This window comes from Coloeus monedula, assembly GCF_965178545.1.
Source record: "Coloeus monedula genome assembly, chromosome: 19".
Lineage (NCBI taxonomy): Eukaryota > Metazoa > Chordata > Aves > Passeriformes > Corvidae > Coloeus > Coloeus monedula.
This window is the reverse complement of record NC_138799.1, coordinates 5,970,733-5,995,230: the sequence shown is the minus strand read 5'-3', so window position 1 is coordinate 5,995,230 and position 24,498 is coordinate 5,970,733. Positions and strand designations below refer to the sequence as shown.

Genomic DNA, 24,498 nt, shown 5'->3' with positions numbered 1-24,498 from the left:
TTGCTGGACACACAGACGTGTTGTCCTGGATAAATCATTCCCTGTTAGCCTTCTGTTTGTGTAGTGTCGATTTGTTGATGTACCAAACAGCACATTGACAAGTTGTGGCAGCACATGGAATCGGAGCAGACAGGGCAGTGTCGCTCAGAAAACACCGCGCGGCATCGGGGGCGGAGGGAGGATGCGAGCCCTGGGCACACACCCAGACCTGACCCTGCCTGGCAGCCAGGAGGGCATGCTCTCTGCACCCTGCCTGGAGGATTCAGGCAGGGCCGTCTGGCACCAAGCAGGGCACTGCCAGGGGGGACAGGAGGAGGCAAGAGAAGGTGTCCCCAGAGTGCCTCAAGAGGTGTCTCAAAGGTGGACCAGCACCTTGCCCTTTTTTGGCATTCAGAAATGGGCTGTAATGCATTTCTTTATTTTTTTCACCCTATTTTTAAAGCTGAGTAGAAGCTCATGAGCAAGATTTCTGATGGCAGAAGGAACATGCTCCATTTCTATGTGGGCACATGCCACTTCTCCCTACACACAGGGCCCCAAGGTGTCTGCTGAGCAAGCGAGGCTGCGGGCACTGCGTAGGGAAGAAGGTGAGGACAGGAGCTGGGGCCATGAAAACTGCAAGCCCTGGGGCCTGTGTTCCCCAATTTCTGAAAAACAAGCCCTGCTGCTGGATGAAGTGCAACCAAGTGCCCCGGCAGGCAGTGCCCAGAGCTTTCAAGGCTTCCAGCTCCTGCCTTCCTCCAGCTGAGACCCATGTAGGGCACAGACTCTTCATCATCATCATCAGACCTGCACCCAGTGCCATGGGCACAGATCCCACACCCCCCTTGCCCAGACAATGAGCTCTGGGATGCAGCCAAGCCTGGTCTTGCCCAGCCCCTGCCCCTGGGACACCAACACAAAAGAGCAGAAGTACCCCAGTGTCTTTCCTCTCTATCTTTCTAACAATAAAACAGAAAAGCCCCACAGCACAGAAGGAGGGATGGGACAACCAGCCAGGAGGCAGATCCCTCCTGATCCCAAGAGACATCTTTGGGATATCACTCTGCTTCCGTGAGCAGATCCAGAAGACCGTGAAAACTTCTAACCCATTCAAACTGCTGCAAGAATAAAACCTTTCTGAAATCATTACCATGGCAACTAGGAAAAATAACACAGAAAGAAAATAGCGACCTCAGCTATTTCACAGGAAACACCAACAATGTTTTACTGACTCATCACTTGCAGATTCCTAATATCTATACATAAGAAAAAAATCAAATGGGTCACACAAAGATAGGATTTTCAACTTGACACTGCTCTGTTAAGATCCTCTCCACCCTCCACGTGGGTGCAGACACACACCAGGTCCACCTCAAAACAGGAGCCAGACCACAAGTCCTGGGGCAAAATGCAAGAAATTCTAACGAACAGAAGCAGCCCTTAATTAACAAAATGAGGTGCTCTTTCTTTGCCCTCTCCCATGCTCAGTTCCCCATCACTGATAGCTGATGGCTGTGTCCTCACTCAACCCACAAGCCTTCTCCATGCACTGCCCTCATCACATCCACGTTAATCCCCCTGTATCAGTGCACCCACCGAGCCATGACCATCCAAAATACCACTTTGGTTCCCTTCAGAAAATACAGCTCCTGTTAGCCCCAGAGCTGCTTGCGACTTTATAAATAGAAACTCAATCCACGCATATTTTCAGCAGTGACATTCATTGTCTTTGGGGCTCCTTAAAAGGTATCAGGCTTTAACTATAGTCCTGGGTCCAGCACTGCAAACCTGAGCCATGCTTAATCAGGGTCTGATAGGCTTCCTCTACTCGTCCTTTGCCAAATTGCTTAAAGAAAACAATTCAGAAAGTAGCAGGATTGCAGCAGGTTTGCTCTGCTCCTCCTGGGGCTGGAGACATGGAAAAGGGCAGCGTGCTCGCTGCTCAGTGGGCTGGAGGAGGACTGCTGGGATGTTCAGGATTTATAGGCATTTATTATAAGGAAATGACTTTGACAGACAAGTGAACAAGTCCAGTTACATCCCTTCACTGCATGGGAAAGAAGGATTTTCTTACAGGCTGAATAGAGGCTGAATATTTCATGCCACGGCAAGTAATGCTGTAAGAAAGGGAGGAAAGCAGCTTTCATTTCAGAGAAATCAGAGCTGTCTGCACAGGAGGGATTCCCCTTCCACCACCTCTGCTAATCTCCTTGTCTTCCACCCAGCCTTCCCCATTCCAATCAACAAATGTCCCTTCCATCCCCACATCCGCAGGGATGTGGAAGGAAGGAACTGAGTCCTGTGGACACGGCACCTCCTGGTGCAAGACCTTCCTCTCCAGCACATCTTTGTTGTGTAACCATGGCAAACAACTGAATTCCCTGGCCCCCATTGCCCGTGGGCACCTCCTGTCTACCTTGAGAGTGGGGTGCAAATGAAGGGACGAGCCCCAAATTAGATGGAGAATTTCATCAACCCACCCTGAAGGGACCTGCCACAAACCATCGCTGCCCAGACCCGTAAACAGACCACACCCCTCATCACCAACTCCTGCAGCTGGGTTCTCTTTATCACTCTCACGAGGCACAGATATTCTTGCCTGAACTCCTTATCTCTCTCTGCTTGAGATTTCTGGATTAATATTATCCCAGAAAATGCAAGAAAAACATGAACTAGCTCATCCCTCTGCCCAGGTTTCGAAGGAGCTTAAGCTGAACAAAAGCTGCATTTCCACTTGGTCATACCTTGTAAGTACTTGAGATTTAAAACCCTCTATTTATGGTTAATCTAAACCAAGTTTGAAACTTATCTCCCCATTAGTACTTGAGAAGGGACCAGGGGGAGGGAGGGAATAAAAAGAGGGAAAGAAAACGCTGTCACTGTAGGGCTCCTGCACAGTTCTGCTGAACCTGGGTTTCTGGTGCTGGTAACACTATCTCTAATGCTGACAGACATCCATGGGGGAAAAGCCGCTCGTTCCCTAACATCAGCAAAAAACCAATTATAACAAAGAGCTGAAATCCAGCAGAGATGAGGGAAAAAGCACTCGGCTCCTGCCCCTGCTCCTGCTGGGGGCTGAGCAGGGTGGGAATGGGCTCTGTGAGGACACGAGTAGCAGCAGGGCAGAGTCGTGGGTGCTGACAGCATTGGGACAAACCTCCACCAGGAGAACCGGGGAAAAATATGGACTGATCCCTGGGAAAACACCAACAACCAGAAGTGCTTACAGATGAAAGCATTTGCTGGTGCAAGCTGAGGGTGCTCCAGATGCTCTAGCTGAATTTCCTGGCTCCCACCCAAGGGGAACAACCACAATAATCAAAGAAGGAACAGAGTGAAATGCCTGGCTATCTGCAGAGAGCAGCGATTTTTCATCCATGCAGGGATGAAGCGAGTTTTGAAAGCGCACATCATTTTCGCATTTCACCAAGCCAGAGTCTCTTCTCAACGCTGCCTGAGCAGAGATAACATGAGGGTATGGATAGCAACTGAAACAACAGCTGTAATGATAGGATCTAAGACAGCCTGAGTATTTCCAGCCTCTGAACTAAATTAACAGGAAAGGATTGACACTTACAATTCCCCAACCAGGGAGCTGAAGAAAACTTTGGTAGGTGTCAAGGAATCTATATAGGCTCATCCTTAAAGCATGCAGAGAACTGATTTATCTGATAAAAATAAATACCCTTTCCAGCTGCATGAAATCTCATTTAATTTTCAAGTAATTCAGTCTCCAGAACCAGGGTAAAGTCTGCTTTGTAGGCACAGCCTATTTTTTAATGACTAAGAGGACCATGGCACCACTGTATTTTTTACCCCTGGAAGAGCTTCACGAGTGAGTCAATTAAAACACGGGAGCTCCTACAAGACCTCATAAACCCTTTAAATCCCCAAGAAGCAGAAGAACCCCATAAGGTCCATAAAAAGAATTACCCTCAATAACAAATAGAGAGCTGGTTTTGAAGTCAGTGATCCCAGCGATTAACAGGTCCGATGACTTCCATTAGTGTTGACTCCTCCAGTCTCCAACAACAAGCTATTAATAAGAGTAATTTCTGCATAAGCAGGAGCTAATTGAATACAGCACGTGCAAACCTATAGGGCACCTCATTTTCCTGCCACGGGAGTGCCCCTTGCAGCTGGAGTGCCGAGGAATTAAGCTGACAGTAGCTCCAAGCTCTACGTTGGGCAAAGCCACCAAGGCACTGAGGGAGGGAAAAGCCTCACTGAGCTGCCAAGGCTTTGATTGCTTGGCTAAGAGCAGCTGGCACAGGACTGGAGAGATGTGTAATGGAGTTAAATAGAGACGCGGGATGTGCGCCCGAGTGGAAGTGGAGATACCTCTAGGAAGAGAAGACACTGCATGAATGTGGGGCCTTGGGAGCTCCTGGGAAGAGCCCAGGGCGGATGGAGGTTTTCCAAGGAAAGGCTGTCTCATTGATTCGGGGATGCACACACCTGTGTAAGTGCCCTTCTGAAACAAAGCCTAAGGAATCAGACTCACACGGGAAGCATCAAATCAGAAATGTCACCACAAAGCTGGGCTGTACCATTCAGCTGGAGTGAGACAGCCGGGGTGCAGGGTTAAGGGGTACAGCAGCAGTTTGCATCAGTGTGTGATGCAGAGAGCCCCTGGTGCAGCACCAGCTGCTGCCTGGATGTGGGACAGGTCTTTGAGTGCCTGCACTCACAGGAAACAACTCAGAAGATGTGCAAAAGATACCAAAAATCTTTTACAAAACAAAAGGATTCCCTTCCTTCCTGACCTGGAGACCTGACACAAATCCATATGCATCAAAGAAGCCAACATATGAGTGTCCTGGACTGACCTGGCATGGAGTCACAGAGGCTGGAAGGGACACGGTGTTGTCCACGGCTGTGCTATGCAGCCAGGCAAGGGTGAGCAGCCAACTGATCCCCAGATCTCCCACAGCCTCCTCAGGAGGTGAATGGGCACTGGGCAAGATCTCATTTTAGCACACAGGGATGGTCAAAGGAGCAGCCTCCACATGCCTGACAAATCTGCAGCTGCCATCCACCAGCAGCAGAATGTTCAACTGGGCTTGAAACTGGTGGGGACTGGGATGCTCTTGACCACCAAGTCCTGGGAGCAAAGTACCTCTCATCCCAAAGACGCCCTTATCTTTTGAGTCAGTGCTCATACAGGGATCCAGACCTACTCTCTCCAGAGCTTTGGACACACAAGCACCCCGAGACCTGCACCAGCCTGCCACATCCCCACTGCCCAGTTCCCTTACACCATTTCTCCGTGGAACAATCCACTTTTCCTCCTACATGGAGAAATCAATCAGTGGGTGTCATGACAGCTAATAATTTCCAGTCACCTTCTTCCCTGCACATTGAATTCAGGCAGAAGCAGAAGTACATAAATACCATTTAGGTGACTATTATTAATGCTTGAACCTGCAGCCTAATGGTTGCTCCACGCTGGCAGGTTTTCTAACCCTTCACCTCCCCTCTCCATCATCCTGGATACCTAAAAATTTCATGTTCTGTGATGCTGATTAAGACAACCCTCATGTTCTCGAGCCTTGACTGTTTACATAAATAGACACTTTAATGCATTTTGCCAGCAAGGTTTCCTTTGACTCCTTGGGACAGATGGTTGATATTTCCGTGCTGCAGCAGCTATTAGATCGTAATGTTACCAGTGACAACTCTACATCATCTGTACCGTTCTCTCTCCCCTGCAGCAGGATGCACCAGGAATTCAGCTTGAGATACTGCCATGGTCTTAGGCTGCTCCTGTCTCCTGCAGAAGGAGTTTGCCCACCTTTGCTTAGGGCACTGTGGCTTTGTGGATCCTTACAACACCCTGCAGGTAGCTGGGGGTCCTCCACTGGCTGTACTCATGCTGGGGGGATGTCAGGCATCGCCTCATCCCACTTCCCTAAAGAACTGCCTCCCATGGATAGATAATGAGCTTTTCTCCTTAGGTGCTGTCCCAGAGAGTCATTCACCCTTGTCACCTCTCCAATTTGCTCTTAAAAATTAACTGAAGGTTCCCCGCAGGTCTGAACACATTTTTTTCTTCTTTCTTTCAGAGACACCAGGGTTTTAGATCAACCTAGATCCAAGTCCACACAAGATCCAGGCAGGGATTTGAACCCACTGCAGCTTTGGGGAGGCCAGTGAAGGACTCTCCAGTCTCTTTCTTGTTATGTTAACAATGGCAAAACACCGCAGAGACGGCGGCTGAAATTCAAGTGCTATTTAAACAAATGAATATGTAGGGTATAGTTCATACAATGCGAGTTCAGACAAGGAAACTCAGAACAGCCAGGAAGCTCAATATGAACCAGATTTTAAAAACAAAAACAAAACCCCAAAGCCCTTCCTCAAGGAAGCCCTTGCCGAATTCTTTCCCCTGCTGAGGAGTCCAACATCACGCCTCGTACTAAAGCCTTTGCTTTTCACTCCAAGAAAGGACTTGGAGGAAAAAAAGGAAAATAAAAGCAGCACATTATGGAACAGAGCCTGGCTTACAGCCAGGGCTGGGGGGGAAGCAGCACAGAAACCCTCTGGTTTAGCAGCACATTTTACTCCTGCTCTATGGCAGAACAATCTTTTGCAAAGCCCCAGCTGTTTGAACCCGCAGTGCTGCAGAGGCTCAGCTTCCCTAAGGCAAATCAGTCAATTGGTTCAACAGTGTATTTAAAATCCCCCCGAGTCTACCTTTAAATCACCTTTATATTCCTCTATCCAAAGCTAATAGTTTCTACCTGCATTTTGCTTCATCTCTGTAGAAAAACAAGCTATTTAGCAGCCACGTTAATAATCCGTGGCAATCTGGTTGTCATTTCCCTGACAGAGAATTTCACACCGCTGCCCAGCAGCCGCGATGTGGCGAGTGCTGCGAGCACCTCACACTGCTCTGCCTCCCTCCCACTGCACCTAGAGCCAGAGAAGAGCAGGAGTTGGATCTGGATGGGTGGGGTGGGGAGGAAACACAGAATTACACCCGGTCAGGTGTACCTACAGCTCAGGCACATGCAGGAACCACGTGGAAACAACCTGGTGTTGAGTGAGAAAGTCAGTCAGCTCATGCCAGAAGGAGCTAAGAGGAAATCCAGCTCTGGAAGCCCCAGCCATGTGACGGTAAAATGTGTGTTGAAAATTTACTATGGAAGGTGGCCTGTGGAAAAGAGCTTTGGGTGGAAGAGGAGCTTCATCTAGCAGCCCTGGCCATGGGTGCTCAGTCTGGCCAGGCTGACTGATGAGTGAGTGCAAATAAACAGCAGGAGGTTGGGGCCAGCGTTTCCAACACACTCCCAACTGCCACTCATCTTTATGTGCCTTCAGAGAACCACTGTCATCTTAAATATCCCAACCTGGCCTACTCTGGTTGCTGAGTCTGTTAAGCAAGGGACTGAAAGACTGTTTCGGGTCTCTCTAGGCTGCCTGTCCCAAGGTGGGATGTCAGGGATGTCAAACCTCCAGAGGGGCAAACTTTTCTCCCTGGTTATTATGAGGATCCTCATAATCTTACGAGGACCTTGAAGACCAGGATGCTCTGGTACCAGAGCTGCTGAATCCCAGCCAGTATTGCTGGGGACAGATGGGTGGACAGAAGCCTCTTCCTTCTCGAGTAACCTCCAGCCCGTCCTTCCTCTCAGAGAGGAGCAGTCCCTCTGCCAAGGGCTGCTAAACAACACAAGGTTTTGACATGACACCTTAAAATAGGCCCTTAAAATATTTACCCTAATATAGCCCACTGTGCCCAGGGCAGCATGTGGAAAGCCCAAGAGGTAAATATTGTCTAAATAAGCAGAGAGCTTAATATAGAAAGTCATGGAGTCAAGTACTCTTCAAGCGCCCTCATGTCTTTGCAAACATCAGTCAGTAAAGATAAATTTGACATGGTTGATCACTCACACTTTTAGGTAAGGCTCTTCTAAAAGAAAAAAAATCACGTTTCAGTGTTTATAATCTCTGCAGGAAGGCCCAGTCCAGCATTTTGCCCCTCTAATTCCTGTTCTCATAACTGTCAGATTATGAAATTGCCAACTCTAAGCCTTCTGAGGTTACAAAGAAACACCTCTCTGTTCTCTGCCGCCACTTCAAGCAGATGAACTAATAAAAACAAGCTCTGCTATTCCCTCCAAATGCCTGGGAGAAAGGAATCTGGAACAGTAGTGGCTTCAAAATACCATTAAAGAAAGCAACCACCCACCGTGTCTGGAGTCCCCCCACGCTTATCAGCTTCCTTCACCCTTGTTACCCGAAAACCACACAAAAATCTGCCTCTTGTCATCCAGATGTTTGCTGGGACTCACCACTGGCCAGGGCAGAAACCAGAAACCCCCTGCCCTACTTCTCCCAAAGCAAAGAATTGAGGAGTCGTGTTGCACCTAGAGTGTTTGATGATGGGAGCTTGCTCAGCCACCCATCCCCAGTGGGGTGGTCCCCCCAGGTGGGAGTCCACACCAGCATCTCCCAAAGATGCCCCTGGTAAAGGGGAATGAGCTTTGACAATCTGCCCCTTGGGCAGTCACAGCAAAGAGATCAAGGATCTGTTTCCACCCTCCAGCCAAGGGAGGAATAAAAGTGTTTATTGGTTTCTGTGAACCACCTCCTCCCAGCTTCTTCCGAGATGATCTTCCCAAGATTATTAAATAAAGGTGGAACCACTCAAGCAGAGCTCCCACCAAGGGCAGCAAATGAAGGTGAAACCAGCAGGACTTTGGAGTGCGCCACTGTTTAATGTGTACTGAAAACAACAGCCAGCCAGACTGTGTCAGGGCCTCAGGGGAAGGTGCTGGCTGGAAGGGACACATTGAGCACAGCCACGTCTCCCCGGCACTCGGTCACTGAGGCATTAATGCCACAGGATGACAGGGGAACTGGGAGTCAATCTGCAGCCAGCACCGCTTCCACCGGGAGCTGGGGGAGAAACACCTCTGCATGCAACCATGAGCAACTCAGCAAACATGAAACATGCCAGGAGGGGAGAAAAGTGGAGTCACGACTTGAGATGCAACGAGCTCCCAGCCAAGGCTGGTGCTGGCGCAGGGGTGGCTGTGTCTTTCTGGGAGCACAGAGCTCTGGCATCCCAGAAGAAGCAACATGCTGGGAGCCCTCAAGAATGGGAGGGGTCTATAACAAGGTTTTGCAGCATCTCTGCGTCCCCACTAATAAACTCTTCACCCCAAAGGAAGCATGCACCTGCAGCCCCAAGGCACATTGTGCTTGAGGCAGGATCAAAGGCACCACGCCAGGCGGGCCCCAGCAGCAGCCACAAAACCCACGTGAGGCCAGAGCATGCAAAGCCTCTTTGAAAGCAGAGTTCTTGTCATCCTCATGGAGATGTTTCAAGAGGAACGTGGCAACTCCTTTTCTTAATGACTATATATAGGGAAAGCTCTGCTAGGTGACAAGTGGTGAGAGGCTGGAGGAGAGGCAGCCTCTTGCCTGCAAGGACTCAGATAATCGAGCGGAGGAATAGCCAGTGATGAGTCTATTTTGGACTCATCATGCTGCTACTGGAGCGTTCACTGAGGAGGCAAAGCCATTTGTTACCTCCTCTCCAGAGAGTGCAAATTCAATAGAGTTCCTTGCCTGCAGCTGCACCGACCCCAGAGCCCGCAGAGCCCACAGCTGCCGGCAGCACCCCAAGCACTGCCAGGCTCACACTGCCTGGTGGCAAAGGGCTGCTTCCCCTCCTTGGTCCCCTCACCACAGACCCCAGCACTGCCTGGTGCTGCCCAGGGGGCAGTGGTCTCAGCATGGTGCTGACCATCCCTGGCAGGACTGGGATGCAGGAGCTTGCATAGCCAGGTACCAGCCAAGGTGATTGCTGCAACCTGGAAACAGGCTCAGAGGAAAAAGCCTGCCTTGTTTCACCCTGGGACCCTTCCCAGAGCATTCCGATGCCTCTCACCCCAAATCATCCCGCCAGCAGCTGGATTCGGACCCATAAATCCACCCGCAACCCCTCTGCACCAGGAGCTGCCAGGACAGCACTCACCTGCTCGTGGTACTCGATCCCCATGCTGAGCGTGTTAATGAGAATGGCCACCATGATCCCACGGCCGAAATATTTGCTGTCGACGATCTTCCGGAAGGTCTCACACACCATGTGCCAGAAGGCCAGCACCCGGCTGGCTCTCCTGGCCCGGGCTCTGCCCCGCTGTGGGTCCCGCTGGTCACTGTAGTGGGCATCCTGTGTGAACTCATAGACCCCCTCGCTGTCTGAGTCAGCCGTCTCGTTGTCCGACAGCTCGGCCTCGCCCGCCAGTGCTGTGAGGCAGTAAGGGCAGCTCTCGGGGGTGCAGGAGCCACCATCCAGCTTGGTGCAGGGGCTGGAGATCTTGCAAGAGCTTTGGCAGGGACCTGAAATGCCAGCAGGACAGGGAAAGGGCAGCTCGTCAGCTGGGACAGGGGGCTGCAGGAAGCAACCCCCAGTCCCTGTTAGCGCCAAGCCTTTGCCCCTGACACGACAGGCATTTCCTTATCAGAAAAGGGCTCCTGCTGGGTTAAAACCCTGGCTCTTCTCTCTTCTTATGAAGCTCTCTTTGTTGCCCCCAGACAGACACCACCCCAGCTGTGGACCCTGAGCACACCTCATTACATCTCCAGCCATGACAGGAAGGAGGAAGCAATTGGTTGCCCCGGTCCTGGCAGGCTCCCGGCTGTCATTATTGGGAGCACTGTTAGCAGCCTTCTTTCCTGCTCCCTCTGCTGATGCTCCAAAACCACCAGCTTCCCTCTCCACGCATTGCCCTCAATGGCAGCTGCCAGGTGTCTCCTGGGTGAAATACCAGCAGGATATTCCCCAAAATTCCCACCAGCTGGCTGCAAGGAGAGGCAACGCGTGTGCCTGACTCCTGCATGGCAGCACTCAGCAGTGAGAATGCAAACCCTGTGCTAAACCAACTCAGAGCCCAGGTCTGTGTTTTTAGTCTCTGGGCTGGGGGCAGGATTTGGTCTCTTCCCTGCACAGCTCCTGGCTGGAAAGGTCAATGCCACTGCAGTGGGGTGGAAAAGGCAGTGACTGCCTGGGAAAGCTTGGCCGAAACACTTATTGGAGGCTGAGTGTTTGGACTACACTGGCCTGAACTCCCAAATCTCAGGATGTGGAGGGGGAAAGAGCATCTTGCAGTGAAAATATGAAACCCTTGATCCAATAAAGATGCATTCAGTGTCTGACTCTTACAGGCTTCCTGAGCAAATCACAGATTTTTAATACTCAGCATCTGTGATTGCCCTTGAGCACTCACACAAAGCAGACACTCAATCTCCCTGAGCCTTGTGTCCCGTGGGAGCAGAGCTACACGGTGCTCAGGGGTGCGATAGGACTCAGATCTGGAAGGTGTCCATCTACAATCTCTAGCTGATTTTGGGAGTACAGGATTTGGGAAGTGTTCCCTGTAAATGGTTTGGGGGTGGGGGAAAATCACAGAATTTTGTCCTAACATTTAATCTAAACCCACCCTCTGCAAAGTTTAAAGCCATTCCCCCCTTCCTATCACTACATGTCCTTGTCAAAGTCCCTCTCCAGTTCTCTTGTACTTGTCTAATCTACAAGATGGGGATTGCAAAGAAAATGGATTCACTGAAAATCCTCATATCCCTTGGATTATTGCAGGTATGAAGTCTGGGAGGTTGAAACCTCTCTCCTAAATTTGGCTATAAGAGGCATTAGGTAGGTTGGAAGATTCCTGTTCATCTCACCTGGAAAGCCATCACCTTTCTCTGTAACATGGACTGAAAAGAACCCTGTAAAAATTCAGAGAGAGAAAAAAATTAGGACAAAAATTGTATGTCTGGAGAGCAGCCCCAGATGCAGAACCAGCCCCGGCTCACCCGTGCTCTGTGTCTCTAGCAGCTTGTGCATGGTGCTGTACGGCCCGGGCGGGATGTTGAGGCTCGTCAAGGTGCTGCTCCCAGCACCCACCGCCGCCTCCCCCAGGTTCTTCTCTTTCAGCATCTCATGGGAGGTGCTGGAGTGCACTGTGGGGTACACCTTGCTGCCCACGATGTTCTTGGGGATCCCCTCTGGGCTTGGCAAGCCGAGGCTTGGCTGTGTCAGGGACGACCGGCAGCACACCGGCTCGAAGTGGCAGTCGGCATGGTAGATACTGTGCACAGACTCGGTGTTGCTGGGAGAGGCACTGGGGGCCCCCAGGGAGTTGGGTGCCGAGGGAGGGAGCATCAGCCGGTTGGTCCCGTTGTGCAGTGAGCTGGTCTCCACATCGCTGATCTCCGGGCTGGCACGGGGTGCCCGCAGGTTCCCATTGCCCAGGTGGTAGTGGTGGTGGTGGTGGTGATGGTGGTGGATGAGGTGGTGCACGGAGGATCTCTTCCTGCTCCGGCGCTTCCTGGCGTGCCGCTCGGCTCCTGCCTTGCTCGTGGGGCTGCTGAGGAAGCCCATCCTCACGCCTGCCGCCCTGTAGGCCTTCACCAGCTGCTTGCTGCCTTTCCGGGCAATGTAAACCAGGTACTTGAGGAGCTCGTCGTAGCAGCTGCCTGGCTCTGAGAAGCTGGCGAGGGTGCTGGCGTTGGACAGGTAGCGCACACGCTGCTCCTTCATCAGCTGGCTCTCGCGCTGCTTCGTCTCGGAGAACTGTGTCGCTATCACCACCAGGCACAGGTTGATCATGAAGAAGGAGCCCACCTAAGGGGACAGGGGACATCAGCCACCTCAGTGTGGCTGTGGCACCCCACAGATCTGTAGGGCACAAAGAGTGGGGGACAAACCCCAGCCAACCCCACTCCCTGCGTCACCCAGCGGGGACCACTGGCTGGGCTGACTCACCCCCCCAAGCTCCCACTCCAGGGACTCCCACGCCAGCCCTTCGTGGAGGACGTCAGAGATCAAAGATGAGAGAAGATTATTTTGACAAAAACTCTTGCTCTTTTAGGATGGTGTTTTTCTCCCTCCACAGACAGCAGTTGTAATTATCACAATTAGTGGCATTACGATGAATGCACTGAGCCTTCCTGATAGGAGTGTTTTTCTCTGCCAATGTGTGGGCAGCTTGCGAGCAGATCCCTTTCCCCTGCTAACGGAATTTGCGGGTGACTGTTACGCAAGGGCATCAGCAGCCTGTACCCACAGCCTGGAGATTTTCTTTCCAGCCAGGGTTTCATGAGGTTCTGCCTTCTGTAGAGCCCAGCCTGGATCACAGGGAATTACTGACGTGCTAACGGACTATCACACACTGCTAACGTTACTCGCATGGCATCTGGAAAAGTACTGCTTGCTCTTCCTCTTCATCATCTTGGGGAGGCTGAGAGCAAGGGTTTGTTTCTCTCTTGAGGAAGCTAATAGAAGAAAACAGCATCATGGACTAAACAACCATCTACGTTCTCATCAGGGTTTGAGTCCTGGTTTGACGAGGAGCAGAAATCCCCACAATGACCTAACTGACAACGTGCAGCTATTTTTCTGGACTTAGATCACTTATGTAGCAAGAAAAGGACTCATCTCACTTAGCTGCATCTGAGTGAGGCACCTAATGATCCTTCAGAGTCAAGAGAGAAATAGGCGCATCAAGTCTGCAATGCATCTAATTTATTTTGGATGTCTACCTTCAGAGGAGATGAATCACCCCGTTAAAGCACCTATTTTTCTCCCTTGACGATAAAGGGAGTCTAGACAACGAGCTCAGCCAGTCACTGTAGACAATTCTGGTTGCATAGATGAAGCCCATCATGAAGCCCACCCCACAGAAACTCTTTGTTGGCTCCTTTGTGGGTGGTCTCGGATGATGCTGTGAAATGTGGGTGGGCTGTGGGCAGTAATCTCTCCCCTCCTTTCTTAATGTGCTCTCTTAAGTTTGGGACTGTTTTCCTGAAACATCCCCACTGCACCAAGGACCCAGCAGATGGGTTCTTCAATGTGGGGGAATTTTTGGGCAGCCTCTTCCCTTTCTGGCACTCAAAAACAGACCAGGTGACATTTGCCTACTTTAAAACTTAAATTCAAGATGGCAAGCAAGACAGAGAAGCTTGGAGCACAAGGAGAGAAGTAGTAGAAGCAGCACCAACAACAGAAGCGTATCTACCACCGCTTGAGCACATCTTTCTTTCCTTCCTCATGTTTGCAGCAAAATGCAGCTGCAGCACAATTCTGTAGGGAAGCTGCGTTTCTCCCAGCAGGCTGGTTGCTACTTCAGCTTTTATATTCACTGCATCCTCTGCCCTGTTCCTCTGGGTGACTCCACTCTGCTCTCTCCAGAGGCCAGGAGGACCCCCCTGCTCCCCTAAGGCCACTCACAATGATCAGGAGGATGAAGTAGATGAAGTTGTAGAAGGAGTGTGCATCCATGACAAAGTACATGATGTCCACCCAGCCTTCCAGCGTGATGACCTGGTGGAGACAGGAAGGGCAAACAAACTCCTCAAGGCTCAGTTACAACAAAGTGCACAGGCAATGTTTCTTCTGGCTGGGTCATGTCTGACACCCCATAGTTGGTCTTGGTGCAGTACAAGATGCTGAGGAGCCAAATCCTGCTCCTCCCAATGCCAACAGCCACATCACCAGCTGCCCAGCCTGCATCCAGCCCCTTTCCAGCTGGACTTAAGGGCCACTAGTGCATTTTGCAGAGAGAAGAGCAGTCTGTAGGCTCTGCCCCGCATGAGCATCATCTGACTGCACGCCCACAGGGTTTTGTCCATGCATGTGAGGTGGAGACGTTCTCAAAACAGGCATCATATTGTATCCCTAACACTTTGAGCACCTGTGCACTACTATATAAGTGCTCACTAGTACAAAACAGCCCCCAGGAGTGCAATTAAACAGCCCCTGGGAACATGTTGGGGGCAGGACCTGCTGTTTGCCCACCTCGTGACAGTTGGCACACGGGGCTCACCTGAAAGATCGCGATCCAGGCGTAGCCAATGTTATCGAAGTTGATGGCTCCCTTGAAGGGGTTGTGCTCCCCAGCAGAGCAGTTGGTGTAGTACTGGTTCCAGTTCACACAAGATGTGTTGGTGGTGTCATTATAGGAATAATAATCCAGGGTGCACTCCAGACCCTCTTCCCTCCGCGTTGGGATACTCCGGCAGTAGCGCATCCCGTTCTCCCGGGGCTGGGAGCAGATGAAGGGGTTTTCATCTTCGTTCTCTGTCTGGTAGTACCGCTCCAAATCCACCGTGTAGGGGCTGAAAGAGTCCAGACAGGGCTGGGGTTTGCACACCAATTGCAGGCAATCTGGCAAGGAGCTGTAACAGCACAGCTTTTCTGCATCTTGAAGCTATTTTTTAGAGAAGGAATCCCCCTGGACTTTCTGCAGCCCCACAGGGTGAGCTGATGTCCCTAGCTGGTTTTGAGAAACTGAGGCAGTGCACTTGACCCCTTGGCAATCCTTCTGATGGCATTATTACAAGTTACTCCATCTGGAAGCACTCTGGCTTTGACTTTAGGAGACTAAGAGAAGGATTCAGTGTGACAGGGCTTTTCTGAAATGTCTTTGCTGCAGTAAGATGGAAATCAGTTAGTTTAAGCTCCTGTATCTCCTGTCCTTCTGGAGATGCTGAGAATTGTTTAGGGAGACTCTATGTACAAGGACCTCCCAAGATTCCTAAAAACCAGAGACAGGGCCTTCATATGCATCTCACCATGTCAGTTCAGCCCACAGATAAGCTCTAAATTCCCTCTGAGGGTGGCCTTACCACAGCAAACCAGGCAAAAATACTCTTCAGGGAGATGAAACAACCCATGGCCAGCCAGAAACTGGCTCCTTGCTCTGAACACACTATCTCCTTAATGCTGCCAGGACTCCCACTAAAGCTTGCAAAGATATTTTTAAGCCTAGTTCAGCCTGGTTAATTCCTGCAGAATTGCCTGTAATACCCTTCAAAGCCTATCTAAACCCCTGGAATTCTGGCTCAATTAAACAGCACCCAAACCTGTGGCTCTATTGGATTTTCTCGGTGGTGAAACTGTCCCCCTGCTCGGCTGACATTTACTGAACAGGGACGTGTCCTGGTAATGGCACTTCCAGCCACCCTTCGAGGGCATGACCTACAAGAGGGGTGGGAGTTGATCAGGAGGTGGGTGGGAGATGTTGGAAGGTGCCTCATGCCAGCCTGGCCACAGCAGCAGCAGCAACATGGTCCTGCTGTGTGCAGGAAAGAGGCTTTGGGCTTGTAGGATTCCTCCATCCAGGTGTGAATCCAGCCAGATCCACCCTGGGGAGTCAGCAATCCACTGAAAGGTGTCAGGGGTGGCAGAACTTGGCAGAGCCATCAGGGGTTTGCAGTCACCTGCCTTTCTCCAAGCATTTGAAGGGATGGAAGTGGTTGAAAAAAGCAGGTAGGTAGAACAGGCATGGAAACTCTGGAAGAGGCGGTCAGCTATCAGGTACTTCAACCACTGTCCAAACAGTGCTACGTCAGGCCAGAAAACTGATCACAACAGTCTTTTTGGCCTTAAAAATTCAGGGATCTGTGAAAATTAACACTTTGGGATAGAGACTGTCTCTTGCTCTGAGGCTGAAAAGTATCTAGCATCAAAAATGCACGGAAGCTCCCTCAGCATTTCCGGGGGTTTAGGTGGGACTACAAAAGTCATGGCAATAAACAGCACCAGCCACTGAAGGAGATTCAGACCTGAGCGTCTCCACACAGAAAAGGTCACACATTAATGATATGCTGAATTTAGAAAGCCTGAATTCCCATTCTCAGAGGGTTTCTTGGAGGCTTTTATCAATCAGAGAGGTTCCCAAGTGCCAGCTGAGGGTTAAGGACAGCCTGCAAATGCAAATGGCAAATTGTCACAGCTCGCTCTGCTCCTGCTGTGTGTGCCCAAGCAGGAGTGATGGTGGCATTTACGAGCAGGGAGCATTTACAGAAGAGAAGGGGGCTTTTTTACAGAGGAGATCCTGAAGGGACAGCCTCCCTCAAGCTGGGGAGACACTGGTGCTGCCCACACAGACTCACATGCTGAAGTTCTCAGGGAGGAAGCAGCGGTTCCTGAGCAAACCTGCCCACAGCTGGACTCCCACAATGCCAAAGATGAAGAAGACAAAGAAGCAGAGGAGGAGGACGTTCCCCAGCATGGGCAGCGTGTCCAAAAGCAGCGTCACCAGGATGCGCATACCTGAGGCAAAGAGGAAAACCTCACGTTGAATCTTCTTGTTCCACCTCTGTCCTCCTGACCTTTTCCTTTCCACTGATACTTTTCCTACTATATTTCCTTCTATTCTTTTCCTTCCATCCTCATCACCCACATGTGGCTTGTGAACACTCACAGCTTCCCATCCCCTTTGGCTTCCCCCCAAAGCCCCTGGAACACTCGCCTTCATTCGTGCCTTGCTACTGGACACCAGACCTACCTTCCCTGCTCAAGTCCTCTTCTCCAAAGTTTTCTAGCAATTATGTTTCCTTTCTTCCCTCAGATTAAATTCTGACATTCTCCTTCGCTCAGTCGTATTTTTTCTCCACTCAGTATATTTCAAAATTCCCTTCCTTCCCTATTTCCCCTCATCTACCCTAAATGCCCTCACTTCTTTAATATACAGGACTCTCTCTGGCAGTTAATTCTCACAAGTTCAGGAACAGCCAGTTCTGTAACAAAGACAAATTGATGGTGACTTCAACTTGACATTTACACACAAAAAAATGATTTAATCTGACATCCGTGTAATATTCTGCTCATCTCTCACTCTCCTTCTTTCCCCATGTTCTACATTCTCTCACTTGCTTATATTGACTTTTATCTCAAGAAAGCGTTACTGTTGCACCCTTTACTTTGATATTCAGGAAGACTTTTTTCTCTTATCCTGATGCTGTCACCTCCTCTCTCAGGGTTTTTCTTCTACTCCATTACTGGGGAACAACCACCTTGCATCAGCTCCTAATTAACCAAAATTACTTTCTGTGGTTATTGCATTGATCATCATACAAAGCTCATTTTTTATTTTTCCCACCTTGCATTTCTATCCCACTGTAACTACGTTGCAGAGAAGACAAGATAAATTACCCAGTATTTCAAAACACATTAAGTGAATTACATCCCCAGTTAGACAGTGGTGGATAAATTCAGCTATCCACCAGTTCAGCAGCGGGGATAAAAAAAACCCCATTGCAAACAGGATTCTGAAGCTTCTGTAATGATTGAAACATCAGCAGCAAAGCCAGATTAAGTTCAAGAGTCAGGAGCAGGAAAATAAATAGATCCCAGGCACTTCCAGCATCAGCAGAGAGAACTGAAGCTGATTAGTTCTCATCAAGGCATTGGGCCAGTTCAGATAGGGGCGTGCAGACTCAGATTTAATTTGGCTAAAACAGTACTGGATTTGATGAGCAGGATTGTAGGACCAGGAGAAGGATGCTTCTGGTGCAGTTGTACTTAACATACCTGATCCCTACAGCTCCGAGAGGGACGGTGCTCGGTGTCTCTCATGGAGCACTGGGGTTTGCCCAGCACGGGGCAGTGGGAGGGTTTGTGATGGCCAGTGTCATCTGTGGCTGGGCTGCCATGCACCAGCAGGCAATGCCACCCACTGCTGCTTCAGGCAGGGCTGAGACCCTTGTCCATGACGTGAGAAACCAGGACTGGAGAGCCACTGCCCATCCCACCCAGGTCTGCTTTGGAGATGTTGGGGCTGTATGGTATGTATTTGGGCTGTATGGACCAGCTCTGGGGTCCTCAGCACTTCCCAGGGGACTATCTCCATGCACAACAAGACTTCCTCACCCCAGTTTCTCCAGGGGAGGATGGAGTATGTCAGGGAGGGTGGGAGCAGCATGGCTCAGACCCCTCTGCCTGTACTGCCTGGCAAAGGCTGTTGGCTCAGTCAATCCCTATCACCTGCAGCCCTTTAGTAGCCTCCTCAGGCCCTCTTCAGATGAGAAAGGAAGGTGTCTGAAGACAGTCTTGGATACCTTATTGACTCCTCTCTGATGCCACAGGTGTCAAAAAGAGCCCAGATAGTGGTGGTAGCACCCAGCACTGCCAGGCTTGGGCAAACATTTGAGCTGTGATGTAAGATCAAAGCATCTGGGTTTGCCATTCCATCTTTGGGGCGTGGATCCAGAGAGCTGGCCCCAACAGGGAGGAATTAGGATCTGACTTACTGGGGACCCTGTTAATGGCCCTGAGTGGCCGCAGGACTCGGACGGTGCGGACGGCTGAGAAGCTGACGTTCTGCAGGTCCAGGGAATACTCCAGCATCCTGAGAAAGACACAAAACCACTGAGGAGTGTCACGGATCCGGTGGAGAAATGTTAGATTATCAAACGTTATAAAGCAAACATTAAATGCCAACCGCTCACAGAGGGACTTGTTACTGCGTCTCTCCCATCAGGAAAGTTTGCCAGAGGAATTAATTAAGGGTTGTTTGCGTATCAGGATAAAGTCAATGAGGAGGAATGTGATACACCAGCTCACACAGCCACAGATCTCTCTCTCATCTGCTTTGGGCCTCTTTTTGCACAGGGCCAGGCAGAAGCTTCTGAAAATCCCTGCACGCTCCAGAGGGGAAATTTCCAGGCACAGCCCTGTTTTTAACAATTTTACAGATACTGTAATGAATCCCAGTTTGTTGTGCTGAGCACCACCACAGTCCTGAAAGGAAGAACACCTCCTGGTGCAGACCCCTCAGTGGGCCACAGAAGATGAGCAGCACAGGACACTGAGCTCTGCTACCTCTGCCCAGCAGAGACCCTTGGCAGGTGGGAACAAAACTGGTGACACTTGCAGATTAAAAATGGGGCAAACATGGACCAAGGAACCTCCCAGTGCTCCCACTGTCTGGTAGAGTCTGCTCAGGACACGGAGCAGTAACATCCACAGGACTTAGTCTTAGGATGCACCTGGATGGCTGCAAGTCCCTGGGGTGCCCCAGCACCTCTGACTCTTCTCATGGCACCTTTGCTCAAGCACAACAGAGTCCTCAGTCACAACACCTCCAGGACTTTGCTCTCTGGCTGTGGGAAGATCCAAGAGTTCTGCCCAGAATATTCTCGAAGAGGCAGAGCCAGGCAAAGTCAAGGGACACAACCCTGAGGCTCCCCACGCAGTCGGGCTCCCACTGCCACAGGCAGCCACAGGATATTAATCTCTTCCGAAAATTATCAAGTTCCATCTCCAAACAAGCTGGGAGGTTCCCTCCCTCCAACTCTGATGGCTAGAAGCCTAACTTCCAGCCTGGATGTATTCAGGACAAGCTCATTTACATCTGTTCTTATGGCAGCACTGTCGTTTAAGTAGCTTCTCGAGCTGTTATTTGTCTCTGATGTTTACCTACCCATGTATTTACAGAGGACAAATCACATCTCCTCTCAGCCTTGATTTTGCAAAGTCAAACAAATCAAGTTCTTCCAGCCCCATCTCACACACAGGCTCTCTGCTTCACAGTCACAACCTTCCTCCACACTTGCCCTGGTCTGAATTAATCTCACCTGATTAGGCATCAAGTTTCTGGAGGAAGTTTTGGTCGCTCTTTGCACAAAGGCATCAGTGCTGTCCCTTCCCTCCCTGCTGGAAATCCCACAGGATCCACCAGTGCCGTGTTGGGTTTGCCATGGCTGCAGCACACTGGAGGCTTCTGCTCTTGCTGCTATCAGCCAAACCCACTCCTCTCCCTCCTGTCCTCCAGCAGGTGAGGGGCACCCAGGGGGGAGAAGACTCCCCTTCCAGCCCCCAAATAAACAACTCTATGTTCAGTGCAGTGAGGCTTTATCTGATAGGCTCTAACGAGAATGATCATGATGATCAAACTATAACTAAGATGAAAATAACCTCAACATATTCCTCTCTGTTTAGCTGACCCCCACAGCAATGGGACAGTCCCAGGAGATGGAGGTTGGACAGGCACATATGGATACTACAAATTTGTTCTCAGCCTCTGACCAGAAAGGAAGGCAGTGTGTTCACAAAATCCCACCTACCCTGGGGGTAGAAAACCAGCCCCTTCCTCAGTGCACAGGACTCCCTGCACTGGGCAAGCTTTGGCTAAGGTGAGGAGAGGGGCAGTGGATTCCCTGGCTGTCATGGCTGTCAAGTTTCACTCGCTGTTCAAAAAGATTTCTGTATGGTTAGCAATATTCAGGTTAAAAGCCCATACCAAACACACAGCTTTTCTTTCATCCATTATTAAAACAGAGGCTGCCAGCAAAATTCAGAGCAGCACACGGTTACTTGCACCAAGACAAATCATTTTCTGATTAATGACAGCTCCAGACGCACTTCCAGAGATGTGAGTGCTTGTAAGCTGCAAAGGACGTGCTGTAAAATGCATTTTGATTTAATTCATTAAAGAACAATTATAATGCCAAATTTAAAGGAACAAGCCAAACAACAACCCAGAAGCTTGAGCAAACACTTGAACACCAAGGCCAAGAGCAAGAAGGTGGTCTCCTGCCCCTGTTGCTGGACACGGCTACCAGAACTGGTGTTACAGCACTGCCAAGCTCAGCCCCAGCCCCAGACTACAGGGTCCACACCTTGCTGGTAACCAACAGCTCAAGTGCCTTGAGAGAACCCAGTATTGGAGAAAAAAATGTCAGTAGAGTTCACTCACTAAAGAGCAAGTCCAGTGAGAACACCACCAGTCCCCAGCTCTAAGGTCACTTCCCAAGGCAAGGGGAAGCACGGGAAGAATCAATCTGCATCCCTGGCAAGGGAAGATACCCAGGGAGAGCAAATGTCAGGATGTCACCAGCTGGTGAGGTGACAGGTACATTTACCAGCATATATAGCATTTATGCATTGGAAATCTGCAGTGTAAAAGGCTCTTGATGAAGCTTCAATTCAAATGTCATCTCTGCTCAGAGGGGAAGGCGCGATGCCTGTCAGCGCTGCCGCCACCGACCTGGTGCCCAGCCAAGTTAAAGGCTCAGAGAGAAACTCAGCATTAAATAGGATGGATTCACAGCTCGTCAGAGTGATCAGCAACCCCCGATCGCTGGAGTTATTCAGAAGGAAAGCGGAAATATTTAGGACTTTCTAAGAATAAAAGTGGAGCATCTGCAAAGCCAGACGTACAACGGGCTGGTGGTGGGATGCAGAGAGGGAGCTGATGCAAACCTTTGGCAAACGCTTCTCCAAGCAGGAAAACTCCCAAGGCTCAGCTGACAGGCAAAAGGGATGGCTCAGGATGGACCAGGCAGGTGAAATTCATTCCTATTCTGCCTGGAGACAGTGAGTTGGAGCATGCTGGGGTTTCTCTCATGTAAAACCCAAAGCACTGGGAAGGATTTCCTGAGTGCAATGCCAGGCAGCAACTCTGAGGTAAACGGCTTTCAAAAGCGATGCTCAGGGCATCACAGGAAGGGTTCAAGGGGCTCTGCTTACCCAGAGAGCCTCTAACAGAGCACAGAAATTCCAGCAAAGCCCTTCTCACACCTAGCCAGCACCGCTTCTCAGACACCCTGCTCTCAGCCCTGACTCTGCTCCAATCCCCGGGATCACTCCTGCTCAGGGAGTAGAAGATGTTGTGAAAACCCAGCAGAGCCACACAGAGAGTTTCTGCTGAGGGCGCTTTCCAAGGAAAGCTTGAACTCTCCCCTTTCACAGCTGGGTGCTGGGGATGCTGCACAGCCAGGGGATGTGACCAAGGTCACACGAGGAGCCAGTGGCAAAGCAGCAGTGGCTGCAGGCAGGGCCACTCCCGAGAGCTGCCCACCCCCTGCACACTCAGAGCCCTGCACTGCCGGGGAGAGATAGGCTGAGATTTATTCAGCGTTAAAAAGCTTCCAAAACTGGGCATATAGACACCCTTTATCTACAAAGCACAGCCATCAGTGGGTGATGTTAAGCCATCAGTGCTGGAAAAGACAAGGAGAAATTATTTAGGCGGCGCTGTATCTTCAGAAAGCTGGAATGAAATTTCCCCCTGGCTCTCGCCAGCTTGCTTGTGCTCTGCTTTCACTCAGGGGCTGCGTTTGGAGCCTTGCGAGTCTCACCGCGTTCGTGGGTGTTGCTTAATTTTAAAAATACTCATTTCAATCAAGCTGAACAGAAGAAAAAGAATAGCACACAGAGAGCATGAACCCTGCAGCCTGCTGGATCCAGCTGCACCATGTGTCCCAGCCAGGACACTTGACTAATGAGGCTTTTGAAGCAGCAGCAAGTTCAGCTGAAGAACTGAAAGAAACTAAAGAATTACCTTTTTAAAAGTCCTAAAACTTAAAAAAAACCCCAGGCTTTTCACAGGTGGATTTGAGTCAGCTCAGCTGCGAGGGAGACTGCTGAGGGCTTTCTTTTACCCAGCAGGTTTCTGTGAGTCAGGGATGCAGCTCGTTCGGGATGCTCTGCTCCAAAGGCTGTGGGAAGGCAGCACGGAGCACAGAGCATCCACAGCCATGGATTTCATCAGTGCCCCGGTCTTGGCTACCCTTTATCCACCCAAAAGTAACTTAAAACATTAAATTGCACAGCTCAGCCCCAGATACCGAATTTCTGGAGGTTCGTGATGATGAGTGTTGGCTTGATGTTGTTCTGGCACTTCTGCTCAGAGCAGAAAGCACCTAATTTGGGATTAGTCAGGACATGGTATGGCCACAGAGAAGGCTCCTAGTTTCCAGGACACTCACATCCACCCTGGAAAGCCCAGGAAAGGGCCAGGCTCCTGGGAGCAGGTTTGGTGCAGCTTTCCCTGCTGCCCAGAGGGGCTGTGGCTGCGGCAGTGGCTGCACATTGGGTAATTGCGTGTGCAAATCAGCCTCTTACACGGGCAATTACCCCCCTGTGCTCGCTCGGGGTGCCCAGGCAGCACAGAGGGCACTGCTGCCACGTCCCCATGCGCTGTTCCTCAGATCAGAGGGCTCAACAGAGGCAGAGGGGATGAAAAAGCAACATTCATCCTGCCCCCCTGTTAGTTTTGTTTTTAAGGGATGAAGAGAGTAATATATGGGGGAAGAACAGCCTTTGCAGTGGGAGGCTGCAGCAGGGGCTCCTGTGGGCAGTCCCACACCAGCTCTTCCTTCCCTGTGTCTGAACGAGGGGGCTGAAACAGCCCCTTGATCAGCTTTGTACAGATAAAATGCCCTTCAGAGGAGCCCTGCCTGCCTGTGGAGCGATCTGGCGCTGCGGGGTGAAGGCCACATGCTGGAACTTCACCCAGAGCACTCAGCAGGAATCTTGCTCTGGCTGCTGCAGCCATGGGATCACAGCTCCCCACAGGGACCCATCTGGCACCATAGCCCTCATTCCAATTTCTGAGCTAAAGAGCTTTTCAGACCCCATCCAGGTTTAGATGGAGCAGGGATGGAGTGGGGGCTGCGGCATCCCTTTCTCTCCTGTCACCTATGAACACAACAGGGCTTCCTGCAGCCTATTTCATCCCTGAAATTCAGCACTCAAAACCAGGAGGGAGAAAGACATCCTTAAAGGTTGTTTATGAAGGCTTCAGTGGAGCTCACTGTTTAATACAGCCTTCAACAGAGGGAGAAAAAAAATATAACAAACATTAGAAATGTTCAGGAAGCAAAGAGAGAAAGAAGTGGTGTCTGTTCCTGAATAAAGCAGGCTGCCAACCACCTCCAGCCCCAGCTCCTCTTCAGTCGTAAGCGAAATATTCCAGAAGTGTTTAACTTTCCTAC

At 50.5% G+C, this 24,498-nt stretch overlaps 1 protein-coding gene across 2 annotated transcripts in view; it reads right to left on the bottom strand.

The window, feature by feature from the left end:
- CACNA1G (calcium voltage-gated channel subunit alpha1 G) overlaps nt 1-24,498 on the bottom strand; it is a gene marked incomplete at its 3' end in the record, with an annotated part of 97,798 nt that overhangs the window by 68,338 nt on the left and 4,962 nt on the right. For both annotated transcript variants that reach the window (XM_082293824.1, XM_082293825.1), the window contains exons 3-8: nt 19,030-19,127; nt 16,891-17,050; nt 14,820-15,111; nt 14,225-14,317; nt 11,809-12,619; nt 9,971-10,335 (exon numbers count right to left, since the gene is read on the bottom strand). In XM_082293824.1, coding sequence (XP_082149950.1) covers nt 9,971-10,335; nt 11,809-12,619; nt 14,225-14,317; nt 14,820-15,111; nt 16,891-17,050; nt 19,030-19,127 — 1,819 coding nt within the window. The remainder of the gene's footprint in view (nt 1-9,970; nt 10,336-11,808; nt 12,620-14,224; nt 14,318-14,819; nt 15,112-16,890; nt 17,051-19,029; nt 19,128-24,498) is intronic.